Source organism: Stenella coeruleoalba, assembly GCF_951394435.1.
Source record: "Stenella coeruleoalba genome assembly, chromosome: 13".
Classification (NCBI taxonomy): domain Eukaryota; kingdom Metazoa; phylum Chordata; class Mammalia; order Artiodactyla; family Delphinidae; genus Stenella; species Stenella coeruleoalba.
In genome coordinates this window covers 54,997,644-55,022,379 of record NC_137159.1, presented here as the reverse complement: position 1 = coordinate 55,022,379, position 24,736 = coordinate 54,997,644, and the positions used below count along the sequence as shown (strand labels likewise).

Below are 24,736 nucleotides of genomic sequence, written 5' to 3'. Positions count from 1 at the left end.
GACTCTTCTTTCCTAGTATTTACCCAGCTCCCTTATCCCTGCTTCCTTCAACCTCTCTGCTCCTGTTCCCAGTATGCCAAGTGGCTATATGGTCAGCAATCATTCTGCAATTTACAAAAATCTCCCCTCTGTGCAGATTACCTTGAAATGTATACTCAAACCCAAGCCTTTGTCCTCAACTCAGTCTGACTAATTTCCTGCTGGCTCTCTCCTCCTGGATATTTCAAAGGCACTTCAGGTTGCACTCAGCTCATCCAAGCCAGATCTCATTCTTCTTCCCCTAAACTAATTCCTTCTTCTCCTTGCTTCTCTACTTTGGTTAGTGGGACCATCATTTCCCAGTTACTCAGAGCCTCACGTCCCTATGCTCTAATCAGATTTCAGAACTTGAAGATTCAATTTCTTGAAAGAAATTGAGGTGCAGTAGAGATGACTGTGAAGCCAGAATTCCCAGTCCTGCTACTTAATGTCTGTACAACCTTGTGACAGTTATTTTAACTGTGTACCTCGATTGCCCCTTCTGTCAGATGGGAATAACAATTGTACCTATATCGTAGGACTCTCCTTAGATTGTATATGCTAAAGCACTTGCAACAGCTCCCTATGCATTGTAAGTGCCACATGTTTGTTTACTATTTTTATCTGTTCTACCCAGAATCTAATTCCCACCATGGCCTGCATTTCAATCTCACCATGAGCACCCTACTTCAGATGTTCATTGAACTGTTCTCTTAGCCTCCTAATTGTTCCTCCCTCTAGCTATTCTCTCCAGCACACTAGATAGAGCTTCCTAAAGCACAGCTTTGGTCCCCCATTGCTTTTTTCCATCACCACCACTCCCCAGCTGCCACCACTTCTCACCGGGCTAACTGAAATACGTTGAATCCACTCTTGCTCTTTTCTAATCCACTCTCCGTAACTTGCCACATCTGATCTTATCACGTCCCTGTTTAAAAAACTTGAGTGGATTCTTAGGGCTCTTGGAATAATGTCGTCACAGCCTTGCTACTAAAAGCACGTCCCTGGGACTTATGAGAAATGCAGACTCTTGGTCCCCAGCCCAGGCTTATTGAGTCTGAACATGCGTTTTAACAAGATCCCCACTGAAGTTTGAGAAGCCCTGTTTCTTCAAGGGCCCACACGGTCTGACCCTCTTTCTTCTGCAGCCTCGTCCTGCTCTACTCGTCCCCTTGCTCCGTATGCCTCACTGTGCCTCTGCCTCACTGGCCTTCATTCAGGCTTTTCAATGTCTCAGGCTCCTCCTCATTGCAGGGCCTGGCACCTGTGGCTCCCATGACTTGGGATGCTCTTCTCATTATCTCTTTGCTCTTGCCTGGCTTCACACCTGAGCTCAACTGTCAACTAAGATAAATACTACCTTAGGGTAAATACAACTAAGGTAAATACTATGCGACAAAGGTATATAGTGCCGTGAACATTCATGAGGGCTGGTCAGAGATATTTTCCAACTGCCCCTACTTAATATGAAAACATAAAATTCAGCATGTATTTTTTAAAGAGCAGCTCTATTGAGATATAATTCACATAACATACAATTCACTCATTTAAACTGTACCCGTCGATAGTCTCTAGTATATTCACAGAGTTGCACAATCATCACCACAAATTTTAGAATGTTTTCATTTCCCCCAAAGAAACCCCTCTCTCCTTGGCCATCACTCCTATCCTCCCCAGCCCCTCATAACCACTAATCTACTTTCTGTCTCTATAAATTTGCCTATTCTGCACATTTCATGTAAATGGGATTCCACAAAACGTGGTCTTTTATGACTGGTTTCTTTCACTTGGCATAATGTTTTCAAGGTTTATCCATGTTGTAGCATTTAAAGGTACTTTTCTTTTTATTGCTAAATAATATTCCACTGTTCATGTATTTTTCTTAGCACAACCAGAAACAGGATACCGTTCCACTGTGTTCTCCAGAGCCAAATTCAGTTTGTCATGTTTCTAGAAAAAGGTGACAGTAAGCAAATGTTGGCAGAGCCTTACAAGAGTGGCAGCCGTGTTTAGAAAGCTTCTTTCCATGAGTGACTTTATTCACTCAGCTCTCTTAGTCTATTTAGTATTCTGACTCACAAACGGAAGTGATTCTATTTTGGCATTCTTTCTCTTTCTCCTGAACTAAGCTCTTTGGTCTCTACTGACTTGCTGTGTTAAATTTTGCAAGTTATTTAAACTTTGTTTATTTAACTCCTGTGTGCTCTATAAAATAAGCCCAGTCCAGCCTGCTTGTTTGCCAAAGCTGTTTGGAGACATTTTCATATGCTATGCATCATCAGCTCCCACAGAAGGCAAAAGGAATTTGATGTGTGGGGGTAGTCTGGGATCCAGTCCAAAACTAGTGCTCATCTGGAAGAAACATGGAAGCCTGATACTCACTTGCTGGCCTTTTAGTCTTATTCGTTTATTGCCTTCCCTCTGTGGAACTTTGTAAATCTTTATCTGCTTTGTGCTTTTTCTATATAAGGTGAGATAAGCTTAAGGGGAAAGAAAAAAAGATTGTACTGAAAAAAGCCTCCTGCACTTTCTATTGGCCAACTGTGAACCAATGGGAGTAATTTGTCTGACCTAGCTTTGTGACCTGGGGAAGGATTACCCATAACATTCAGAATTCTCTCTCTTTTTTTTTTTAACCCTGGGATTGGCCTCTCCAGACCCCATCTTGGGATGTAAAATCCAATTATGTTAAAATTATCACTTACTTACTCATGCAATGCGCTGTGCTAGGTGCTGAGGAGGATACGAAAAGAAAGAAAACAAATCCCTGGTTTCAAAGAGCTCACAGTCTAATGGGGAGATAAGGAATTGTACACAAGGCAGAATGAGCTAAGTGCCAAGGGGAGAAAAAAACGTAAATGCTCAGGGAGCAGAAACAAGAGAAGGGATTACTGCTAGGTGGGGCAACAAGTATGGTTACAAGCAGAAGATGATTTGAGCTGTGTCTTAGAGGATAGTTAGAACTTTTAAAGGTGGGCATAGGAAATAGTAGGTAAATGTTCCAAATGGACTTCCCTGGGGTGGGGAAGTGCACAGCAACAGTCTCAGGTGTGTGAAGGGCAGCTGTAAATAATAAACCTGACAAAAGTAGGTTGGAAGCTATGAATGCTATACTAAGGGATCTGTTCTTGGTAACTTAAGCAAAAGGAAGCCAATGAAGGTCTTTGTCAGGGTGTACATCAAAACCGCACTTAAGGACAGTTAACCTGGCGAGAGGTTGAAGGATAGACTGGTAAGAGGAGACACTTCAGGCTGGGAGACCAAACAGGAGGATGCCGAGTCGAGGCAGAGGGAATGGAAAGGAGGTGAGCGCTACAACAGGCTCTGAGCTCAAGTGTGCCAAAGGCCAGGGATAGAGACTCCTGGACAGAACTCCCTCCTGGGATAGGGACTAGGAGTAGTCAACACCCACACCCCCAGGTGACGTCAGGAGGTCGACTGAGGTCTCTGATTGGCTACAACGGCCGCCAGTCCGGGGAGGAGGCGGTACCCTGTCCCCCGCCCGCTCCGGGCTTGGTGTGAAGCGGGCGCAGGCTGAGAGCCCCAGGAAACCCGCACCAGACGCACGCAGGACAACGGGCGCTGCCCCCGGGGGCCAGCGCAGAGGTAGGCAGATGAGACTGGCCGGGAGCCGAAGGGCGACCCCAGAGACTCCGGTGCCCGGGGATCCCCGCCCCCTCTAGAGCGCGCCGTCCCGGGTGGGCGCGTCGCGCGGAGGATGGGGGCGGCGGGCTGATCCGGAGGGCCGGGACCCGGGGATGGAGCGGGCTGGCACCGGACTCAACTCCGCGCCTCTCGCCGCAGCCTCCGCACTCCACGTCGCTCCCCTTGCTGCTAGCAGGACTGGGGTCTCGTCTGGGAGCAGTGGCCGGCGGCTCCTAGCCCACTGGTCTCCCGTGACATTTTGTTTGAAAAGTCGGGGCCCGGGTTTGTGGCGCGGCGCGGGCAGTCAGGGGGGCACACGAGGCTGCTGCGCGTCCCCGCGCTGAGTGGCACACGCAGTTAGGGATGCTGCGGCTCGGCCTCCGCTTCTTGGGAGCCCCACTGTGATCTCGGGGGCGAAACTTCTCAAAACTTTAAAGAACCATTTTCTACACCTTGAGTTGCCAGAATGTCAAAGTGCCCTTAGGTGACCTACCATGAAACTGCGCTGTCCCTCAAGTTATTCGGCCACTTTTTAAAAGATGGAACATTTCAGCCAAAATTTTTGACGTGCGAAACGCAGTGGAAAGAGAGGTTGAAACAATAACGCTGGAAAAGTCCTAGTGCTGTGCTACCTGCAGGTCACTGCTTTCTTTGTGAAAATGCCAGTCGCAAGCCTCGACCACACAGCTGTGTGTGTCCCTGAGGAGCTATGGAGTGAGGAGCACGGGTTCTAAGCAGTGCTACTGAAGGGCAGGCTTTGCCCAAGTGGTGCTGGGTGGTGGTCGGGAGGTTGCTTAAACAAGGCAAGCCTCAGTGTGGTCAAGAAAGACATCTTCTCTGCTTTAGAAACACACACACCTCTCTCTCTCTCTGTCTGTCTCTCTGTCTCTGTCTCTGTCTCTGTCTCTGTCTCTCACCGGGCCAAGTTAAGCTGTTCCTTAAGAGGAGAGAATTAAAGAGTATGAGTGGCTACCTTGGGCTTCATCAGGGGAAGCCTAAGTAGATGAACTCTTTCTATTCTTTTTCTTTCCCTTTAGGGATTTGGAAGAGAAACAGGAAGTCAAAGATTCAGAGAAAAGAGCATTCATTCCACAATCGTGTCAGTAAATGTTTCCCAAAGTCATTGGGGTATTTGGGAAACCAAGACTTTTTCCTGTCGGCTGCAGTAAAATTAGATTACTTTCAAATTCAAAATGTAGAAATGCTGTTTATTTAGCAAGTGGTATAGCTCCCAAAGCTATATCATTAGGCTCTATAAAATCAGTGGTAATGGAAAAGGATGGTGGATATTGTTAAAAATTAGAAGCTTTACTCAAGATGATGCATTAACACAGCAGTTACTTTATATTAACTGAAATTACAGAATGAAATGAGGAAATCAGGTGTCTAGACCTCAGGATAGACCATTAGCTAACCAATCTGTAGTTTTGAATTTTTAAAATTATGACTCTAGTAACTGGGAATGCAGACATGAAATGCCAATAATGTTCTTAAGGTTTTGCTACTTCACTGTAAAAATATGTAATTAGTATAACTATAGAAATGAATAGGTGTGTTTAACAGAATTTATTTGATGTGTCATTTTCATAGCACAGTACTCTTGGTAAAATATATGTCTGATACTTGTCATATTTGAGATTAACAATTAACTCTAAATTGTTCGAGTTAATGGTGGAATTCTCAGCAGGGATAACCACAAACAATAGATTATTAATATACATCCACTTAAACTGTTACTTTTTCTTCACTCATTTGTAAATATATGCTCTTTATAATTAAGGTATAATTCACAAATGAAAGTTACCTTTTTAAAGTGTACAGTGCAGTGGGTTTTGATATATTCACAAGATTGTGCAACCAACAGCACTAATTCTAGAATATTTTCATCACTTAAGAAAGAAACCCCAAACCCATTAGTAGTTGATCACCATTGCCCTCTCTTCACAGTTGTTGGCAACCACTAAGCTACTTTCTGTCTCTTGGGATTTGCCTGTTTTATATAAATGGAATCATACAGTATGTTGCCTTTTGTGTCTGGCTTCTTTCACTAGGCACTTAGGGTAATGTTTTCAAGGTTCATCCATTGTTGTAGCATGTATTAGTGCTTTATTCCTTTTTTTGTGGCTGAATAAGATTCCATTGTGTGGATATACCACATTTTGTTTATCCATTCATCTGATGATGGACACTTGGTTTGTTTCCACTTTTTGGCTGTTTGAATAATAATGCTGTTAACATTTGTGTACAAGTTTTGGTGTGGACTTAGGTATGCAGTTCTCTTGGGTATATACTTAACATTGGAGTTGCTGGGTCATATGGTAACTTTATGTTAAAACTTTTGAGGAGCTGTTAAACTACTTTCCAAAGCAGCTGTACTATTTTTACATTCTCAACAGCAGTGCATAAGAGTTCAGATTTCTCTGCATCCTCACCAACGCTTGTTATTACATGTCTTTTTTATTATAACCATCCTATTTAGTATGCAGTGGGAAGTCATTGTGGTTTTGATTTTCATTTTCCCTTATAGCTAATGATGTTGAACATTTTTTCTTGTGCTTATTGTCCATTTGTATATCTTCTTTAAAGAAATATCTCTTTAGATCCTTTGCCTACTTTTTTTTTTTTGCGGTACGCGGGCCTCTCACTGTTGTGGCCTCTCCCGTTGCGGAGCACAGGCTCCGGTCGCACAGGCCCAGCGGCCATGGCTCACGGGCCCAGCCGCTCCACGGCATGTGGGATCTTCCCGGACCGGGGCACGAACCTGCGTCCCCTGCATCGGCTGGCAGACTCTCAACCACTGCACCACCAGGGAAGCCCTCCTTTGCCTACTTTTTAACTGGATTTTTTATTGATGAGTTGTAAGAGTCCTTTATATAATCTGGATACATGTCCCTTATCAGATAATGTGATTGGTTAATATTTCTTCCCATACTGTGTGTTATCTTTTCACTTTCTTGATTGTGTCCTTTGAAGCACAAAAGTTTTTCTTTTTAGGTTAAATTTACCTATTTTTTCTTTGATTACTTATGCTTTAGATGTCATATCTAAGAAACTATTGTCTATTCAAGGTCACAAAGACTTATGCCGATTTAATCTACTATGAGTTTAGAGCTTAGGCTCTTACGTCTAGGTCTTTGATCCATTTGGGGTTAATTTTTGTGTATGGTATGCAGCCAGGGTCCAAATTCATTCTTTTGCGTGTGGATATCTAGTTGTCTAGCACCATTTATTTAAAAAAAACTATTCATTTCACCTTGTCAAAAATCAGTTCTCTCTAAATGTGAGGTTTTATTTATGTACTTTTTTTAATGGATTGAATAGCTCCCCCACCCGCCACCAAAAAGGATGTATTGCAGTCCTAACCCCTAGTATCTCAAAATATGATCTTATTTGGAAGTAGGGTTGTTACAGATATTTTTAATTGAAATATAGTTGATGTACAATGTTATGTTAATTTCAAGTATACTACATAATGATTTAATGTTTGCATACATTATGAAATGATCACCACGATAAGTCTAGTGACCATCTGTCCCCGTACAAAATTAGTACATTGACCATATTCCTTATACTGTATATTACATCCCTGTGACTTATTTATTATATAAGAGGTTTGTACCACTGGATCCCCTTCACCTATTTTGCCCCCCATCCTTATTTCTTATTTCCTTATTTCTGTACTCGTAATTTTATTCCACTGATCTATATATATGTCTATCTTTATGCCAGTACCACACAGCCTTGATTACTGTACCTTCGTAGTAATTTTTGAAATTGAGTGTGTGAGTCATAAAACTTTTTAAGATTGTTTTGGCTATGCTGGGTTCCCTGAATTTCCATATGAATTATTGGATCAGCTTGTCTGTTTCTGCAAAAAAATGCAGTTGGAATTTTGATAGGGATTGTATTAAATGTGTATATCCATTTGCAAGTGTTGCCATCCTCACAGTATTAAGTCTTTTAATCCATGAATGTGCGATGTCTTCCATTTATTTAGGTCTTCTTTAATTTCCTTCAGTGATGTTTTGTAATTATTTTTTTTTCATCTTGATCAATGATGTTTTGTAGTTTTCAGAGTACAAATCTTATACTTCTTTTGTTAAATTTACTCCTAAGTATTTAATTCTTTTTGATGCTATTGTAAATGGAATATATTCTTGATTTCATTTCTGGAGTTTCCTTGCAAGTATAAAGTAAAACAATTGATTTTTGTATATTGATCTGGTTTCCTGAAACTTTGCTGAACTCAAATAGTTCTAATAGTTTTTTTTAATGGATTCCTTAGAATTTCCTATGAATAAGACCATGACATCTTAAAATAGAAATAGTTTTAGTTTTTCCTTTCCAATCTGTGCGCTTTCTATTTTATTTTCTGGCACTGGCCAGACCCTCCAGTATGACATTGAATAGAAGTGGCGAGAGCAGACATCCTTATGTTGTTTCTGATCTTAGGCGGATCAGTCATTTACCATTAAGTGTGATATAAACTGTGGGCTTTCATGGATGCTCTTTATCAGGCTGAGGAAGTTCATTCCTATTGCTAGTTTGTTGAATGTTTTTATCATAAAAGGGTGTTAGATTTTGTTGAATGTTTTTTTCTGCGTCTGTTGAAATGATCATATGGTTTTTGTTTTTTATTCTGTTCATATGGTTCATTACATTGATTTTCATTTGTTGAAAAATATGTTTGTTATTTTTAAAACTGTAGAAATTTTACAGTAGAACATAAACAGGTTATTTTAAATGTAGTGCAAAAATTAACCAACATGAAATAGACTCTTCTTGTTGCTTAAGATAGAGGAGTGTCCCTATATTTCTGTGCAGTGATATGAATGGTTCAAGACTTAAGGATGTCCATTTCAGGACTGCTTTTTATTTTTAATATTTCATCTGTATTTTATTCCTTGTCCACTCTAAAGCTAATGAGGAAAGAAATGAAATAGCAGTAGAATTGAGAAAAAGTTTGTGACTGACAAACTACCTTATTTACTTCTAAATCATTAATAGAAAATGCTGATGTGAGGTAATGAAAAAAAGGTCATTAACAAGGCTAATATCCTTAGGAAAAACTCATAAAACAGTGGGGTGGGGCTTCTGTGAAAACGAAGAAATGAAGAGAACAATTTTTAGCTCTACAATAAGTTTCCCTTAAATTATGGCTAGAATTTAGGAGCATCTGGAGGCTTTGAGATGGTTGGGGAACTCTTAATAAAGTAGCCTTTGTAGAATAACTTTGCTTATATTTATTTCTAAATTATTGAGTGATAATGTAAGTATTAATGTGAAAGCTGATCTAAGCACAAATCAATATTTATGCTAGGAAAATAATCTTTTGCAGATTTAAAAAACTGGTATAGATTTAAGAAGGGGTTATATTACACTAAATATTGGGAAAATAAACTTGCTTAATTTGTGAGGGAGACATGTTTTTGTAAAACAGAAGAACAGAATAATACGCTTCTACTGCAGTTCTATCCTGGGGTTCTGAGAGTTTGCTGTCACATATATGCTATGATTAGGACTTGGCTTCTCCTGAAGAGCCATTTCTAATGCAGATTTTGTCAGTTCATAGCAAGGGCAATTCAGAAATACATTATCAAGCCATTTATGAAAATGGTCTGATGAAACATTAACAGACATTTAAAACTACTTTTATGAATCCCAGAGCTAAAAATAATTGTGCTTCCAAAGTCAAGCAATAGTTTTTTGCACTTTAGAATTTCAAAACCAGTTCCCCTGCCTCTTGGCTTCCCCTTAACCGTGCTTCTCCTTAGGATTAATCTCCTCCAAAAGGAAGGTTAGCATCTTGGAAAACACTGATCCAGATTTACTTAATGTAGGTGATTCTAAATTTCATGTTTATATGTTTTCTCTTCTTACACCAAATAAAAATTATCTAAACTCGTCTAGGGTCATAATACTTTGCCCAGTTAAATATACCAAAGGATTTTTGGTTTGAAAGACAGCCTTAGGGAAGAGATATGGGGACATATGTATATGTATAACTGATTCACTTTGTTATAAAGCAGAAACTAACACACCATTGTAAAGCAATTGTACTCCAATAAAGATGAAAAAAAAAAAAAGAAAGACAGCCTGGACCTGGACAAATATAGGGTGGTGGTAAGTAATAATTATAAGTCTAAGCCGTAATTGTAGCACTGATATGAAGTTTCTTTAGGTTATTCTATGATGCTACCAATTGAATCAAAACTGTAATAATTCTATAAGTTTAAGAACATGGTAAAATTATGAACCGACAGATGTAAAAAATCTTACCTCAGCTGTTGGGCAGAGCTAAAATAATGACAGTACTCTGTTTGTGTGGTGCTGTTATATTGTCCAAGGTATTGTTAAGAACAGCAGTATTTAATTTGTTCCTTACAACCTACCCATGAGACGAATGGTTTGTTACTGCCACATTCCCCCTTTTTTCTAGATTGGATAAGCTGAGACACGGAAAGTTTAATTAAGTTAAACAGAAAGTTTATGTAACCCAGTTGGGCCTCCAACCCTGGCCTCTTGTCTCCCCTAAGTTCTTTCCATGAGCTATCACCAGTTCTGGAATTTATCTTAGAATTCAAAACTTACGTCTAGATATCGTTAGATGGTGACTAGAATATGTGTGTTCAATGATTTAATGAATTATCCTGAATGCTAACTGATATTATGCCACTTGAATGCTTTCTTTCCTTCCTAGAATAAATATGGCAGAGCTTTCTGAGACAGAAGGACCAGTAGATTGGAAAGAACGATGTGTAGCCCTGGAGTCCCAGCTCATGAAATTTAGAGTTCAAGCGAGCAAGATACGAGAGCTCTTAGCAGAGAAGGTAAGCTTTTCTCCCTCACCTTTGTTAGTAAACGTCAGCTATTTGGGGCCCATTTCATTTATATTAAATAATCTCAGTACTTTAGGCTAAGGAAAGCATTTTAAAAATAATGAATATAATTTAACGTTTTGTCAGGAATCTGAAGCTATATTTGACATATTCTTTTGCCAGTTTTATTTTATTTTTTTAGATCTTTATTGAAGTATAATTGCTTCACAATACTGTTAGTTTCTGTTGTACACCAAAGTGAATCAGCCGTGTACATACATATGACCCATATCCCCTCCCTCTTGAGCCTCCCTCCCATCCTCCCTATGCCACCCCTCTAGGTCATCACAGAGCACCAAGCTGATCTCCCTGTGCTATGCTGCTGCTTCCCACTAGCTATCTATTTTACATTTGGTAGTGTATATATGTTGATGCAACTCTCACTTGGCCCCAGCTTCCACCTCCCACCCCACGTCCTCAAGCCCATTCTCTATGTCTGCATCTTTATTGCTGCCCTGCAACTAGGTTCATCAGAACCTTTTTTTTTTTTTTTAGGATTCCATATATATGTGTCAGCATATGGTATTTGTTTTTCTCTTTCTGACTTACTTCACTCTGTATGACAGTCTCTAGGTCCATCCACCTCACTACAAATAACAATTTTGGTTTTTTTATGGCTGAGTAATATTCCATCGTATATATGTGCCACATCTTTTTTATCCATTCGTCTGTCGACGGACACTTAAGTTGCTTCCATGTCCTGGCTCTTGTAAATAGTGCTGCAATGAACAATAATTCAAAAAGAGTCATGTACCACAATGTTCATTGCAGCACTATTTACAAGAGCCAGGACATGGAAGCAACTTAAGTGTCCGTCGACAGACGAATGGATAAAAAAGATGTGGCACATATATACGATGGAATATTACTCAGCCATAAAAAAACCAAAATTGTTATTTGTAGTGAGGTGGATGGACCTAGAGACTGTCATACAGAGTGAAGTAAGTCAGAAAGAGAAAAACAAATACCATATGCTGACACATATATATGGAATCCTAAAAAAAAAAAAAAAGGTTCTGATGAACCTAGTTGCAGGGCAGCAATAAAGATGCAGACATAGAGAATGGGCTTGAGGACGTGGGGAGGGGGAAGGGTAAGTTGGGATGAAGTGAGAGAGTGGCATGGACACATATACACTACCAAATGTAAAATAGATAGCTAGTGGGAAGCAGCCGCATAGCACAGGGAGATCAGCTCGGTGCTTTGTGACCACCTAGAGGGGTGGGATAGGGAGGGTGGGAGGGAGATACAAGAGGGAGGAGATATGGGGATATATGTATACGTATAGGGGATTCACTCTGTTATAAAGCAGAAACTAAAACACCATTGTAAAGCAATTATACTCCAATAAAGATGTTAAAAATATATAGATAGATAGATAGGCACAAATCCTTAGGTTACATGATGCCTACCTCTCAATAAAGCTGTTTCATGATTTTAAAAAAAAAAAAGAAGAGAAAAAAATCATTTCCTGGGTTGTACTGTGATTTATCTGGTATTTTCCACAATCCCAATCCCGTATGCAATGATTTTGTCAATATCACCAATTATAACCTTGCCTCTAAACCTCACTGGACACTTCCTAGGTATCCCAGGTGCCTTAGCCTCTCAACAGTTGGCCCGCTGTTGACCACAGCCTCCTCAAAATTTTCTTGGTTCCGTTGACTACTTACTCTCTTGGTTTCATTATGGACATTGTAAGAAGTTATGCCTATTTGGGTTCCAATTAATTGACCTTTAAATTCTTAATTTAATGCCAACATTTGTTTTGTTCTTCAGAAGGCTTATCGTAACAAATTTCTTTGAGTGCCCATTTTGTAAATTTTAAAAGTGTCGTTTTCTCTGTAAGTAAAATTGTAAATAGTTTTTTGGTGATTAATTTATGTTATTAAATTTTCTTTTTTGTCAGTGAATGAATATTCACAGAGGAATTATAGAGGAATTCACAGAGGAATATTATTTCAGAATTGCTGTTTTATTTGTGGTTTCTTATTCTCCTTCTCCTTCTCCTCCTTCTTCTTCTTCTTCTTTTTTGTCTTCCATAATTTGTATCTGTCTTAAATCCTTTGACAGATCTCAGAGATGGTATGATTCAGATGTGTTTCATACAGTGGAAAGAGGATAAGCATGCCAAATTTACTCATGGTTTCCCAGTAAATAAAGTCAACACCAAAATGGGAATAACACTTTTCATGATATTTTCTGTTATTTTCCACTATGAAATATTTTTCTCTGGATTAAAAATTATTTTTGGTACCCACCCATGTTTTAATAAAAATACCAAATATTGATTTATTATGTACTAAGCACTTTACAGATATGATTTATTTAGCTCTTATAACAATCTATGAATTAATAAGTTTTATTGTTCCCATTTTACAGATTAGGAAAATGATGCTTACCGTGTGCCAGGCAATGTTCTAAGTGCTTTATGTATATCAACTTTTTTTTTTTAATTATTTTTGGCTGTGTTGGGTCTTCGGTGCTGTCCGCAGGTTTTCTCTAGTTGCCTCTTCATTGCAGTGTGCGGGCTTCTCATTGTGGTGGCTTCTCTCATTGCGGAGCACAGGCTCTAGGCACGTGGGCTTCAGTAGTTGTGGCATGTGGGCTCAGTATTTGTGGCTTGGGCTCTAGAGTGCAGGCTCAGTAGGTGTGGCGTGCGGGCTTAGTTGGTCCGCGGCATGTGGGATCTTCCCGGACCAGGGCTCGAACCCGTGTCCCCTGCATTGGCAGGCGGATTCTTAACCACTGCGCCACCAGGGAAGCCCATATATTAACTTTTTAATCCTTATAACAGCCCTATGAGGTAGCTATTAATATTATTCATATTTACACAGGAGGAAACTAAGGCACATAAAAGTTATTTATTTACCTTGCCTGAGTTCATGCTGAAATGTAAGTGGTGGAGCCAAGATTTGAAAATAGGCATTTTGTTTTTAGAGCTTGAATGCTTAGCTGTCACCCTATATGGCATCTCTAATACAGTTTTGTTACCACATTCTTTGCTTTCTCTGCTATTCTTACCTACTCACCTATTCTGTCTTCTCTGTTCAGCCACACAGCATGTAACTCCATCTCTGCTTGGCAGCACACGTCTGCATAAGTTAGGATGCATTTATGGATGTAGTAATAACAGTTTACATAATATTACGTATTTTTCAAAGCAAACCCTCTTGCATTGCTTCTGCGTGCCAACACGACTTGAGTCACCTGTTGCGTTCTAGAGGATAGTCTGGTCCCATCTGTAACCTTTAGTTTTGTGTGAGAACCAGTCTGCCCTGAGGCTTCTTCCTAATAGTTCTCCATACCTTCCCTCCAGATGGTTGCAGGCCTAAGTCTGAAGATTCTTGAGGGAATATTAATTTGATTCCTCAGCTCTTTGCCAGAAATTCTGTCCAACTTTTCCTTTCTGCTACAGTTCTTGTTCTTAGTTCTGTTTTCTTGGCACTGATTTGAGGCATCTAACACTAGGTGCTTAACTATGGTTCCTAAGCCTTGACTACAACCATTAGCTAGTTTCAACCCTACAGTAACTCTATGACATAACTATTATTACCCACAATCTACAGATGCTGACATTAAGACTGAGAGCATTTGAGTAGTAGGCCCAATATTACACAGCTAGCAAATAGCAGAGTTGGCATGAAACCTTAGATCTTTCATGCTTTTTTTGTGATGCAGCTAAAAGAGTGCATGGCACATAGAAGTAACTCATTATTACTTTCCTGTATCCTTCTGATTGGACACACTGGTTAAGTGTACAAGGAGATGACTTAAACTAATGTAATTATAGATTGATGGGAGACATCTTTCTGAATTTTTTTAGGAAAAATGTATGAGAGGATCTCAGAGTGTTTTTATAATTCAAGATGGATTTCAATCATATATACATTGTATAGTTTTGGAGATGGATTAGGAGAATACACGGGATTTTTTTAAAACTATTTTTTTCACCTATTTGTTTTTTCCATTACAATTTCCAAGTAACTTCAAATATTGAAGCTTGTGAAGAAAAAGGCCTTATTGAAGTCTTGGGCAGGTCCTGCTGTAAGTGGGAGAGGTCTTTAGAGGAATTTAAGGAATGGTGTTGGAAATATCTCTAGTATGCCAAACATAAACGCTTTAGAGAAGCTGAGATTTAAGTAATTTTCCTACTTTACCGTATTACTAGTTCATTTTTGGAGTCAGGGAGGGAAAGGGAAAGTTTCTTTTTCAGTTGAAGTGAATGTTATTTCCTACAGGTTAGATTTTCAGTGAAAAGGAAAAGGTGAAAAATATGAATTTTCCCTCTGGGCATCAGCATGGACCACATAACCTAATGCTGCCTTTACCTGATACAGCATTTCTGTCTGGCAGTTCCTGCCACTTGACCTTCCTCTTGTGAATATGATTCCCCTGAGGTGGTCTAGGATTCTCGTCTAAGAATAAGGAGTATCTGGATAGCATTGTATTTGCTTTCATGTAACAGTCCAGTCACCACTGTGATTGCCCTATTTAAACCACACATGCCCTGTTACTCTTTTGCCCCACCTAATATTTCACAGTGCCCAGTGAAAATTATACATATACTAATAATGAGATTTTTCAGGCTAATTTAAATTTCATTTTTGAGCTATTGACTGAGGATATTATTTTTAATAACAAAATTTTTAAATGGTTATAACGTCTTTCATGGGTTCTATGGGGAAAAGTCAAGAAGAGAGATACTTAATGAGGAATTTCTGTCCACATCAATGAGTTTGAAGGTTCTAAAGTATTCTGCCTGTAGTAACCAATTCATTAAATAAGTTTATCTGTATACAGTGCATGGAACAATGAGATCACTGAGTGTTATGTATGGTGGTGTTATGTATGTATGTGTTTCTGTGTGTGTGTGTGTGTGTGTGTGTGTGTGTGTGTGTGTGTAAAATCTGGACCAGTGGCAGATTTCCCTCTGCCACTTGCTGCTGTGTTCACACTGGCTACAGAGGGCACTTTCATTCTGGTAAATCAAAGCACCAGGCTTAGAATTTGCTTCTTCATTTTATTATTGTATTAGTGGCCTGTTCATAAAAGACTTATTTTTGTCCAAAGCCTGATATGGATCATTTCAGGTTTCTTTTACTGACTTAGTATGGATTGGCTGTGGAATTGACCCAAGCTTTACATTACAGTCTACATTGTGAAAGTAAAAACTTAATGGGTATTTCCCGCATTGCTTTTTTTTCACTTTTAGTATTTTGCAAAGTTATTGCCCAGTTTGAATGATTATAAAAACAATCACTCGAAAAACAAAGTATTGCTTTTCATCCTATGCTTATGTTTAAACTGATTTTTTTAAATTAATTTATTTTTGGCCGCATTGGGTTTTTGTTGCTGTGCACGGACTTTCTCGTTGTGGTGAGCGGGGGCTACTCTTTTGTTGCGGTGTGTGGGCTTCTCATTGAGGTGACTTCTCTTGTTGCAGAGCACAGGCTCTAGGCACGTGGGCTCAGTAGTTGTGGCTCGCAGGCTCTAGAGTGCAGGCTTAGTAGTTGTGGCACATGGGCTTAGTTGCTCTGCGGCATGTGGAATCTTCCTGGACCAGGGATTGAACCTGTGGCCCCTGCATTGGCAGGCGGATTCTTAACCACTGTGCCACCAGGGAAGTCCCTAAACTGATTTTAAAGTGTTCTAAACTTTATTGGATATACTTAATGTGTATTTACATTTATGCAGTGTGAAATGTTTGGTATTTATGATGTTTAACATAGATTGTGAAAATTTAGTGATTTTGTTTTATCAAAATGTATCTTTGCTTTTAAATAATTATTTGGAAAGAGTTGAAACCTTCATCCATTCATTCATTATTTTTTCCTTTCTTTTATTTGTTCAACACACATTTATTGAGTTTCTGTTATGGGGTATTCGTGATCCCTGCCACAACCAATGTTACGTAAGTAAATAATAAACCCCAAATCTGGGGAGAGACTACTTAGGTAGAATTTGGTTAGAATCTCAAATTCTAAATTTAGCCTCTCTTGGTCATACCTGTGTTCCTGTGTTTCCTTCTGCAATAGGTTTCTTGAGAACATGCAACTTAAAGTTGTTCCTATTATGAATGTTAATGATTTTAAGTTACCAATAAAAGATTCCTAGGCCAAAAGAATAGCATACAAGGGACAAAAATAAAGACAAATGCTTTCCAGCCAAAGATTTTGTGGTTTCACGTATTTGGGACTGATCTTCATATGGTTCTGTAGAGCTATACGCTGTGTGTGGAGTTTATAAATACCAAAGCTGCTGTGGTTCAACTAAAAGAGCAGTAGGGAATCTGAACGTGAAGACTCACATCCCAGCCATGTCACTGGCTGGGAGCATTAGCTTACACAAGGCAAACTCATTCGAAACACCAATTTCCCAGTCTTTATAATGGGAATAATGATTTCTGTCTTATGACGTGACTGTGAAATAATGTATTTGAAAATTCCTGGTTCCTGAACACATTCTAATTTTTTAAAAGTTCTCTTCCCTGAATTATTTTTCTTTCCTCTGAGATTATTTTCCACTTTTATGTTTGTTTGTTTGTTTGTTTTCAGGTTGCAAGCTTTTCTCAAATGTCTGATGATCTTTGGTGGTCCATTTATATTTAAGAATGAGATATCTGGAAAGCTGACCAACAATTGTGTATAAATAGTCAGTGCTGGTCAACTGTCAATGTTTGCTTTAGAATGAGTGGGTGGGAGACTGCTTATTACACCATGAGCCCATAAATGCCACAGTTGTTGGACTAGAGCCCTCCAAGTAATTTATTCAGCATTATAAGAGAAGAACATTTCAGTTTTTTAACAGGAAGTAAATGCTTAGCTGCTGCACATTCGGCATACGGGGATAAGTGAGAAGGTTTCAGGGAGTTAGTTGACTCTAAGGGCCACGTGTTTTCCATTAATACCCACTATTCCCAGCCCCACACTCACTTCCCCTTGTAGGTCTTTACAGGGTTGTGCAGGGCATTCAGCTCCCAGGGGAGAAGTTCAGGACCCTCCAATCCTTATTCTAGGCTGTGGTTTCTGTCACTCTGCTTCACCAAAAACAAGAGAATTAAGTGAAATATGTATATTTAATGGTGAACTTGTCCTCCCCCTCCCAGCCTTCTTCTCCTACATGGTTCCTAAAATGCTGACAGCCAATTCTACAGGAGGAGATTGAAAGTCTTTGGGCAATCTTATCAGCCCAGGTGGAAAGAGGTAATAATGCTGACATCAGTGGTTCTTCAACAGAAAGTCTAGCCAGATCACCTAATACTAAAGTTCATGATCAGCAAGCCCCATATATGTGTAAAAGCTTCTAGTCAGCTTTTTAGTTCCTTACCTTTAAACATCAGTGGGCATCTTATGAATGACCAGACATCTGATGAAGGCCTCTAACATGGAAGATAGAGAACAACCAATCAGAAAAAACCAATATCGCCTATGCAGGGAAAAAAGAAACAAAACAAATAAAATCCTATCATTTAATATTCCCAGAGAAAAAAGGTATTGCATTCATGAAACAAGGAATATTCAGGAAATAAAAAGAACCCTCAAAAAATTAAAATCATGATAGAAGAAATAGTCAATTTAATAAAGAGTTTGGGATATAAACTTAAGATAAGTTCCTGGGAAGTAGAGAAAGATGTTGAAGAGATGGAACACAGGAGAGAAAAGAGAAATTTAGAGGACCAGTCCACTATGTCCAAGCTCTGGATAAAGGAAATCTAGAGGGGAGAATATCAGTGAAATGATGAACGGAGGTTTCCCAGGATTGAAGGATGCAAGATTCCAGATTGAGAGGGTCTACCAAGTGCCTTGCGCAACAGATAAAAATAGTTCCACCCCAAGGCACATCATCATGAAAGTTCAGAATATATAGACCAAAGAAAAGATTCTGCAAGCCTTCCAAGAGAAAAAACATGTCACATACAAAGGATCAGGAATTAGAATGGCTTGGACTTTTCAAAAGCAACGCTAGAAGTTAGGAGATAATGAAAAAATGCATTCAAAATTCTGAAGGAAAGTGACATCAAACTCAGAATTCTGTACTGAGGCCAGTTATGAATTTTATCTGAAGGTAGAATAAAGAGATTTTTAAGACATGCAGGGTCTGGTAACCTTTCTGAGGAATCTCCAGAAGGATATGCTCCATTAAAAGGAAGAAGTAAACCAAAAAAGAGGAAGGCATAAGATATAGTAAATAGGAGATTCAATGTGGGAGGAAGTTGAAGGGCCTTCCCAAGAAGACAGCAGTGCCCAGGCAGAAAGAGGAGCCAGTCTGTATTGACACAGGTCAGAGGCTTTAGGAGCTGCTTCAGGAAGATGAAATTGGTGGAAAATTAGATGTGAATGAGCATCCTGAGAGATGATTTAGACAGTGGTGTGAATTTGGAGTTGAACTATTAAGTTCATAGAAAGCTAAGTAAATAAAAGAACAAGACACTAGGGAAAAAAGTTATGTAGCAAAGGAAAAAGTAACCATAGTGTACTACATGGTTCCTCTTTGACTATCATACATAGTCACAATAATACTAATGAAGAACAGCAATTTAACCAAGGGTAAGATATAAACGTATTGGAAGTACGGGAGTGTACCTGTGTTGATGGCAAGGAGATCAAAGAGCTAAATCTTCATTCTCCATGCAGGAAGTAAGTAGGAAATCACTAAACTGAAGAAGTCAACAGAAATAGAAGCATGTTATTTAGAACACTTAAAGAAATAATAAGAGCATTGACCAAAAGAGTACAATTATTTTATTAAAAAATCTTATGAAACTGGTTGACACAATGTGTATTTATGGCTTTGATCAACAGAAAAAGAACAAAAATCAAATTGTGAAATAGATGGACTTATTCAGTCTTTTGGAAGGAGATCTTCTTAATAGGATGTTTCCATGGAAATCACTTTCTAAACAAAATAATTTATTTTGTGTTTTCAGAGTATATCAAAAAGAATCAAACCTTCTGGGTTTATACTTTGGGTTTTTTTTGTTTTGTTTTGAAGTATAGTTGATTTACAATATTGTGTTAGTTTCAGGTGTGCAGCAAAGTGCTTCTGTTATATATATATGTGTGTGTCTGTGTATGTATATACAGAATATATATATATATATATATTCTTTTTCAGATTCTTTTCCATTATAGGTTATTACAAATATTGAATATTGTTCGCTGTGTCATACAGTAAATCCTTGTTGCTTATCTATTTTATATATAGTAGTGTCTATCTGTTAATCCCATAGTCCTGATTTATCTCCCCCCCATTCCCTTTCCCCTTTGGTAACCATAAGTTTGTTTTCTCTGTCTGTGTGTCTGTTTCTGTTTTGTAAATAGATTCATTTGTATTAGTTTTTAGATTCCACATATAAGTGCTATCATAATATTTGTCTTTCTCTGACTTCACTTAGTATGATAATCTCTAGGTCCATCCATATTGCTGCAAATGGCAATATTTCATTCTTTTTTTATAGCTGAGTAATGTTCCTATATATATATGTGTGTGTGTGTGTGTATGTGTGTATACATACACACATACACACACACACACACACACACACACAGCCCACGTCTTCTTTATCCATTCATCTGTTGATGAACACTTAGGTTGCTTCCATATCTTGGCTATTGTAAATAGTGCTTCAGTGAACATTGGGATACATGTATCTTTTCAGATTAGAGTTTTCATCTTTTCCAGATATATGTCCAGGAGTGAGATTGCTGGATCATATGGTAGCTCTATTTTTAGTTTTTTAAGGAATCTCCATACTGTTTTCCATAGTGGTTGTACCAATTTACATTCCCATGAACAGTGTAGGAGGGTTCCCTCTTCTCTACACCCTCTCCAGCATTTATTTGTAGGGTTTTTGATGATAGCCATTCTGACTGGTGATAACTCATTATGGTTTTGATTTGCATTTCTCTAATAATTAGCAGTGTTTTCTTTCCTTTTATTAACTTTGGACTTTGTTTGTTCCTCTTTTTCTAGTTCCTTGAGGTGTAGGTTGTTTATTTGAGACTTTTCTAGTTTATTGAAGTAGACATTTATTGCTGTGAACAACCCTCGTAGAATTGCTTTTGTGGCATCCCATGGATTTTGGTATGTTACATGTCCATTTTCATTTACTCCAGGTATTTTTTTATTTCTCTTTTAATTTTTTTTCTTTGGCCCATTTGGTTTTCAGTAGCATGTTGTTTAATCTCCACATATTTGTGAATTTTTTCAGTTTTCATGTAATCAATTTCTGTTTTCATATTATTGTGGTCAGAAGAGATGCTTGATGGGATTTCAACCCTCTTAAATTTATTAAGACTGATTTTATCACCTAACGTATGGCTTCTTTAAATGTATCTGAAATCACAATAAATGTATTATTTCTATATATCATATTGATGAAGTTTTCATTATCTCCCTGTTCCCATGCTTTTTTTCCTCTCTGATGCTTTGGAAGCTATGGACTGAATTTCTGTTCTTTTAAGTGATTGTCCTTAACTCTTTTTAAAAAAAAAGGCCAGCAAAAATACTTTATATTGTAACAATAAAACTTGAAACAGAATGTATCAAGGAAACATTAGGGAGGTGGTGATAATTACAAAAAAAAAAACTCTATATAAGGTGGCATTGTGGTAGGGAGTTGGTGAAGGAAAGGATGGAAACAAATAGCAATGGAGAGCTGAGCATCAAAACAGGAACTGCTGAAACTGTTAGGATGGCCAGCACTGATTTTTCTTTAGAGAGCACTCTTTAGAGAATGAGCATTTTCTAGAACTTAAAAAACAGCACCTTCAATTTAAGCTTTCAGTCAAGCTCTTGGAATTTAGGTAATTATTTAGCATTGAAGATGCTAGAAGATGTTAAATGTGTAAGTCCAGTATAAGCCATAAAATGGGAGAATGTCAGGCAACCAGAAAGACTTCAATTGCCCCATCTTTCCTAAAGAGAACTAGTGGTTTTTCCAACATAATCATGAAACTGCCTACTTTGAAAGCCTGAAGTGGTGTGGGGATACGTTGGGATAGGGTGTGATGGAATCACATTTTGGGTAGAAATATTAATACAACTGAAGGAAATCTTTCACCTTGGAGAATAATTTAGCCCTCAGCAACTCCTTAGTCTGCCATGGCTTTGCAACAGTAGCAGACTTTTAATTTGTAATATATATAAATGTGTTTTCATAAAAAGAAAAAATATAAGTAGAAATATGTTTTAAAGGCTAGACCCAAAATGGCACGATGTCACTTCCACTGCATTCTGTGTGTTAAGGCAGGTCACAAAGCCATCACAGAGTCAAGAAAAGGGACAGGAGACCTCATCTCTCAGTGAGAGAAGTGACATGTACTTACAGGGAGGAAAGGAATTGATGGTGGCCATTTTGGGTGGCTGTCTAACCCTAATCAGTCACTTTAATTCACTCAGACTCTTGCATTCCAACTTGTGTCCTTGCTTCCTCACATTACAGCTGAACTCACGAAAGTCACTAATGACCTCTTAACTAACATATATTTACATATATTATTCAATCATACTACATTTCATTTACATGTGTCTTTCAGTATGTCATTTACATATTTTTAAAAACTTTTTATTAAAGAAGTTTTCAAACATACAAAAGTGAGCAGAATATTATAATGGACCCCAGGTACACATCACCCAGCTTTAATGGTTATTAACTCAGGACCAATCCTGTTTCACCTATACCCTGACCTACTTCTCCTCTCCTACGTTATGTTGAAGCAAAGCCTCAATATATTATTTAATCCATCTGTGTATATTTTTAATGAATATATGGTATCTCTTTAAATATTTAGACAATCCGCTGTTTTGGGACATTCATGGCTTTTATTTTTATCATTCAAATTATAACACCACAACTGCTACCATGTATTTCTAATTAATGAAACACCAACAGCTCTTTCACATCACTTTTACATTTTTTTTGTTTTTTATCCTCATAACTTCCTGTTAGGTAGGTAGAATAGGTTACATTATCCCTATTTTAATAGGGAATTAAGAAGAATTTTAGAGCCCAATGCCAAATTGTTGGTAAATAGTAGAATTAGAACTAGAACCCAGTGTCTTAAATCTATAGTTAGTTCATTTTCAACTAAACCTTGCTAACTTAAAGTTATTCATAAAAGTAATACATGTGGTAGAAATACACAGCTTTAAATTTTTCTGTATAAATATTCATTGAACACCCATTAAGTATTAGATACTATGCTGGACACTTTCCTGTTTAATCGTCACATAAATAGTATGAGATAAGTGTTATCTCACTTTACAGGTAAGGAATGCAGACTCAGGAAGGTAAATGTCTTACCCATCATTACACAGCTTAGAAGTAGTGAAATCTGGATTCTGATTTAGGCCTTCCTGCCTCCAAGTTCAGTGCTCTTTCCACTTTTCCCTATATTAATATTTCAAGGACTACCCCTTTTAAATTAAAAAAGCAAAAATACTTTTTAGACATATGCTTTTAATTAACTCACTGTATTCACATATCCATATAATTTTCACGTCCAGCAAATTCAGTTTATTTGTAACCTTATATACCAAGTCCTATGAAATGCTGTGTGTGTGCAATGCTTTTTATAATGGAAAAAATCATTTTTTGTAAGGTTATTTCTTGCTGGCAAGCTTTTAGAATTTTACTGAGTGACTGGTATGTGCAAAGATATGGTGTTACAGAGGATATAAAGGGTACTCACACATGAAATATGTCTTCAAGCAACTTACAGTATAGTTTTGAAAATAGTACAAGGTAGAAAGTAAATGCCATAGGAACAGAAAAAAAAGTTATTTGACAGTGTAAAAATAATGCTGCTATCCTTCATACAGGCATAGTGCTTTACAGATGTCATTTCATTCAATAATTTATAATACATTGAATACCTATTATGTATAAAGAGCTGTATTAGGGTATGTAACAGTGAGGCAGACAGACAAGGCTTCTGCCCTCACTGTTATTGCTAAAAAGCAAACACTTCAGAAAGAGAAATCTGACAAGATATTTGTATAGTCTTTGTCTTAGTCCATTCAGGCTGCTATAACAAAGTGTCACAAACTGTGTGCTCATAAACAACAGAAATTTATTTCTCACAGTTCTGGAGGCTGGAAATCTGAGATCAGGGCACCAGCAACATTGGGTGAGGGTACTTTCCTGGGTTGCAGACTTATCATTATATCCTCACTCGGTAGAAGGACTCAGAGAGCTCTGTGGGATCTAGGGCACTAACCTCATTTGTGAGGGCCCCGCTCTCATGACCCAGTGACCTTCCAAAGGTCCCACCTTCTAACACCATCATTTTGGGTGTTAGAATTCCAACATGTGAAACAATGGGGACACAAACAAAAAAAGTCTAAAGAATAAAATTTCATATAAATACCATTTTTGGGGGGGAACACAAACAAAAAAAGTCTAAAGAATAAAATTTCATATAAATACCATTTTTTAAAAAATTGAAGTATAGTTGATTTACAATGTTGTGTTAATTTCAGGTGTTACAGCAAAGTGATTCAGATATATATATATATATATATATATATCTATATACACATACACACACATACACAACACACACACACACACACACACACACACACACATATATATATTCTTTTTCAGATTCTTTTCCACTATAGGTTATTACAAGATATTGAATATAGTTCCCTGTGCTATCCAGTGGGTCCTTGTTTTTTTATCTGTTTTATATATAGTAGTGTGCATCTGTTAATCTCAAACTCCTAATTCTAAATACCATCTTAATCAGATATGGATGAGACTCAAGGTATGATTCATTCTAAGAAAATTCCCCCCAGCTGTGATCCTGTGAAATCAAACAAATTATGTGCTTCCAAAATACAATGATGGTACAGGTATAGAACAGACATTTCATTCCAAAAGGGAGAAAGAAGGGGTAACAGATTCCAAGCAAATCCAAAACCCCAGAAGACAAGCAACATTAAGTCTTAAAGCTTGAGAACAATCTTCTTTAATTAGATGTTCTGCTCTGTGGGACAAAGGTCTTACCTTCCAGACCCACCTAAGGCATGGTGTGGGGGTGGTCTCACCCTCTGGACACACTGGGATATGCTCGCCTCCCATGGTTTTATTGGGTGTAGCCACACAGCAGCTCTCATGGGTTGCAATTGCATGCTGGTGATTCTACCAGTCTGGGGCCCCAAGGGTGGCCTGATGGCTTCACTGG

At 38.2% G+C, this 24,736-nt stretch overlaps 1 protein-coding gene across 6 annotated transcripts in view; it reads left to right on the top strand.

Moving 5' to 3' along the window:
* PLEKHH2 (pleckstrin homology, MyTH4 and FERM domain containing H2) overlaps positions 1-24,736 on the top strand; it is a 116,958-nt gene that overhangs the window by 6,583 nt on the left and 85,639 nt on the right. For 5 of the 6 annotated variants that reach the window (XR_013830973.1, XR_013830974.1, XR_013830975.1 and 2 more), the window contains exons 1-2: positions 3,420-3,624; positions 10,364-10,493. Coding sequence is in view for 3 of the 6 variants with exons in the window: in XM_079940375.1 (XP_079796501.1) it covers positions 10,371-10,493 (123 nt within the window). In the remaining 3 variants the exon portion in view is untranslated. Of the gene's footprint in view, positions 1-3,419; positions 3,625-10,363; positions 10,494-24,736 lie in introns of those variants that run through there. The other variant, XM_079940376.1, reaches the window with a different exon arrangement.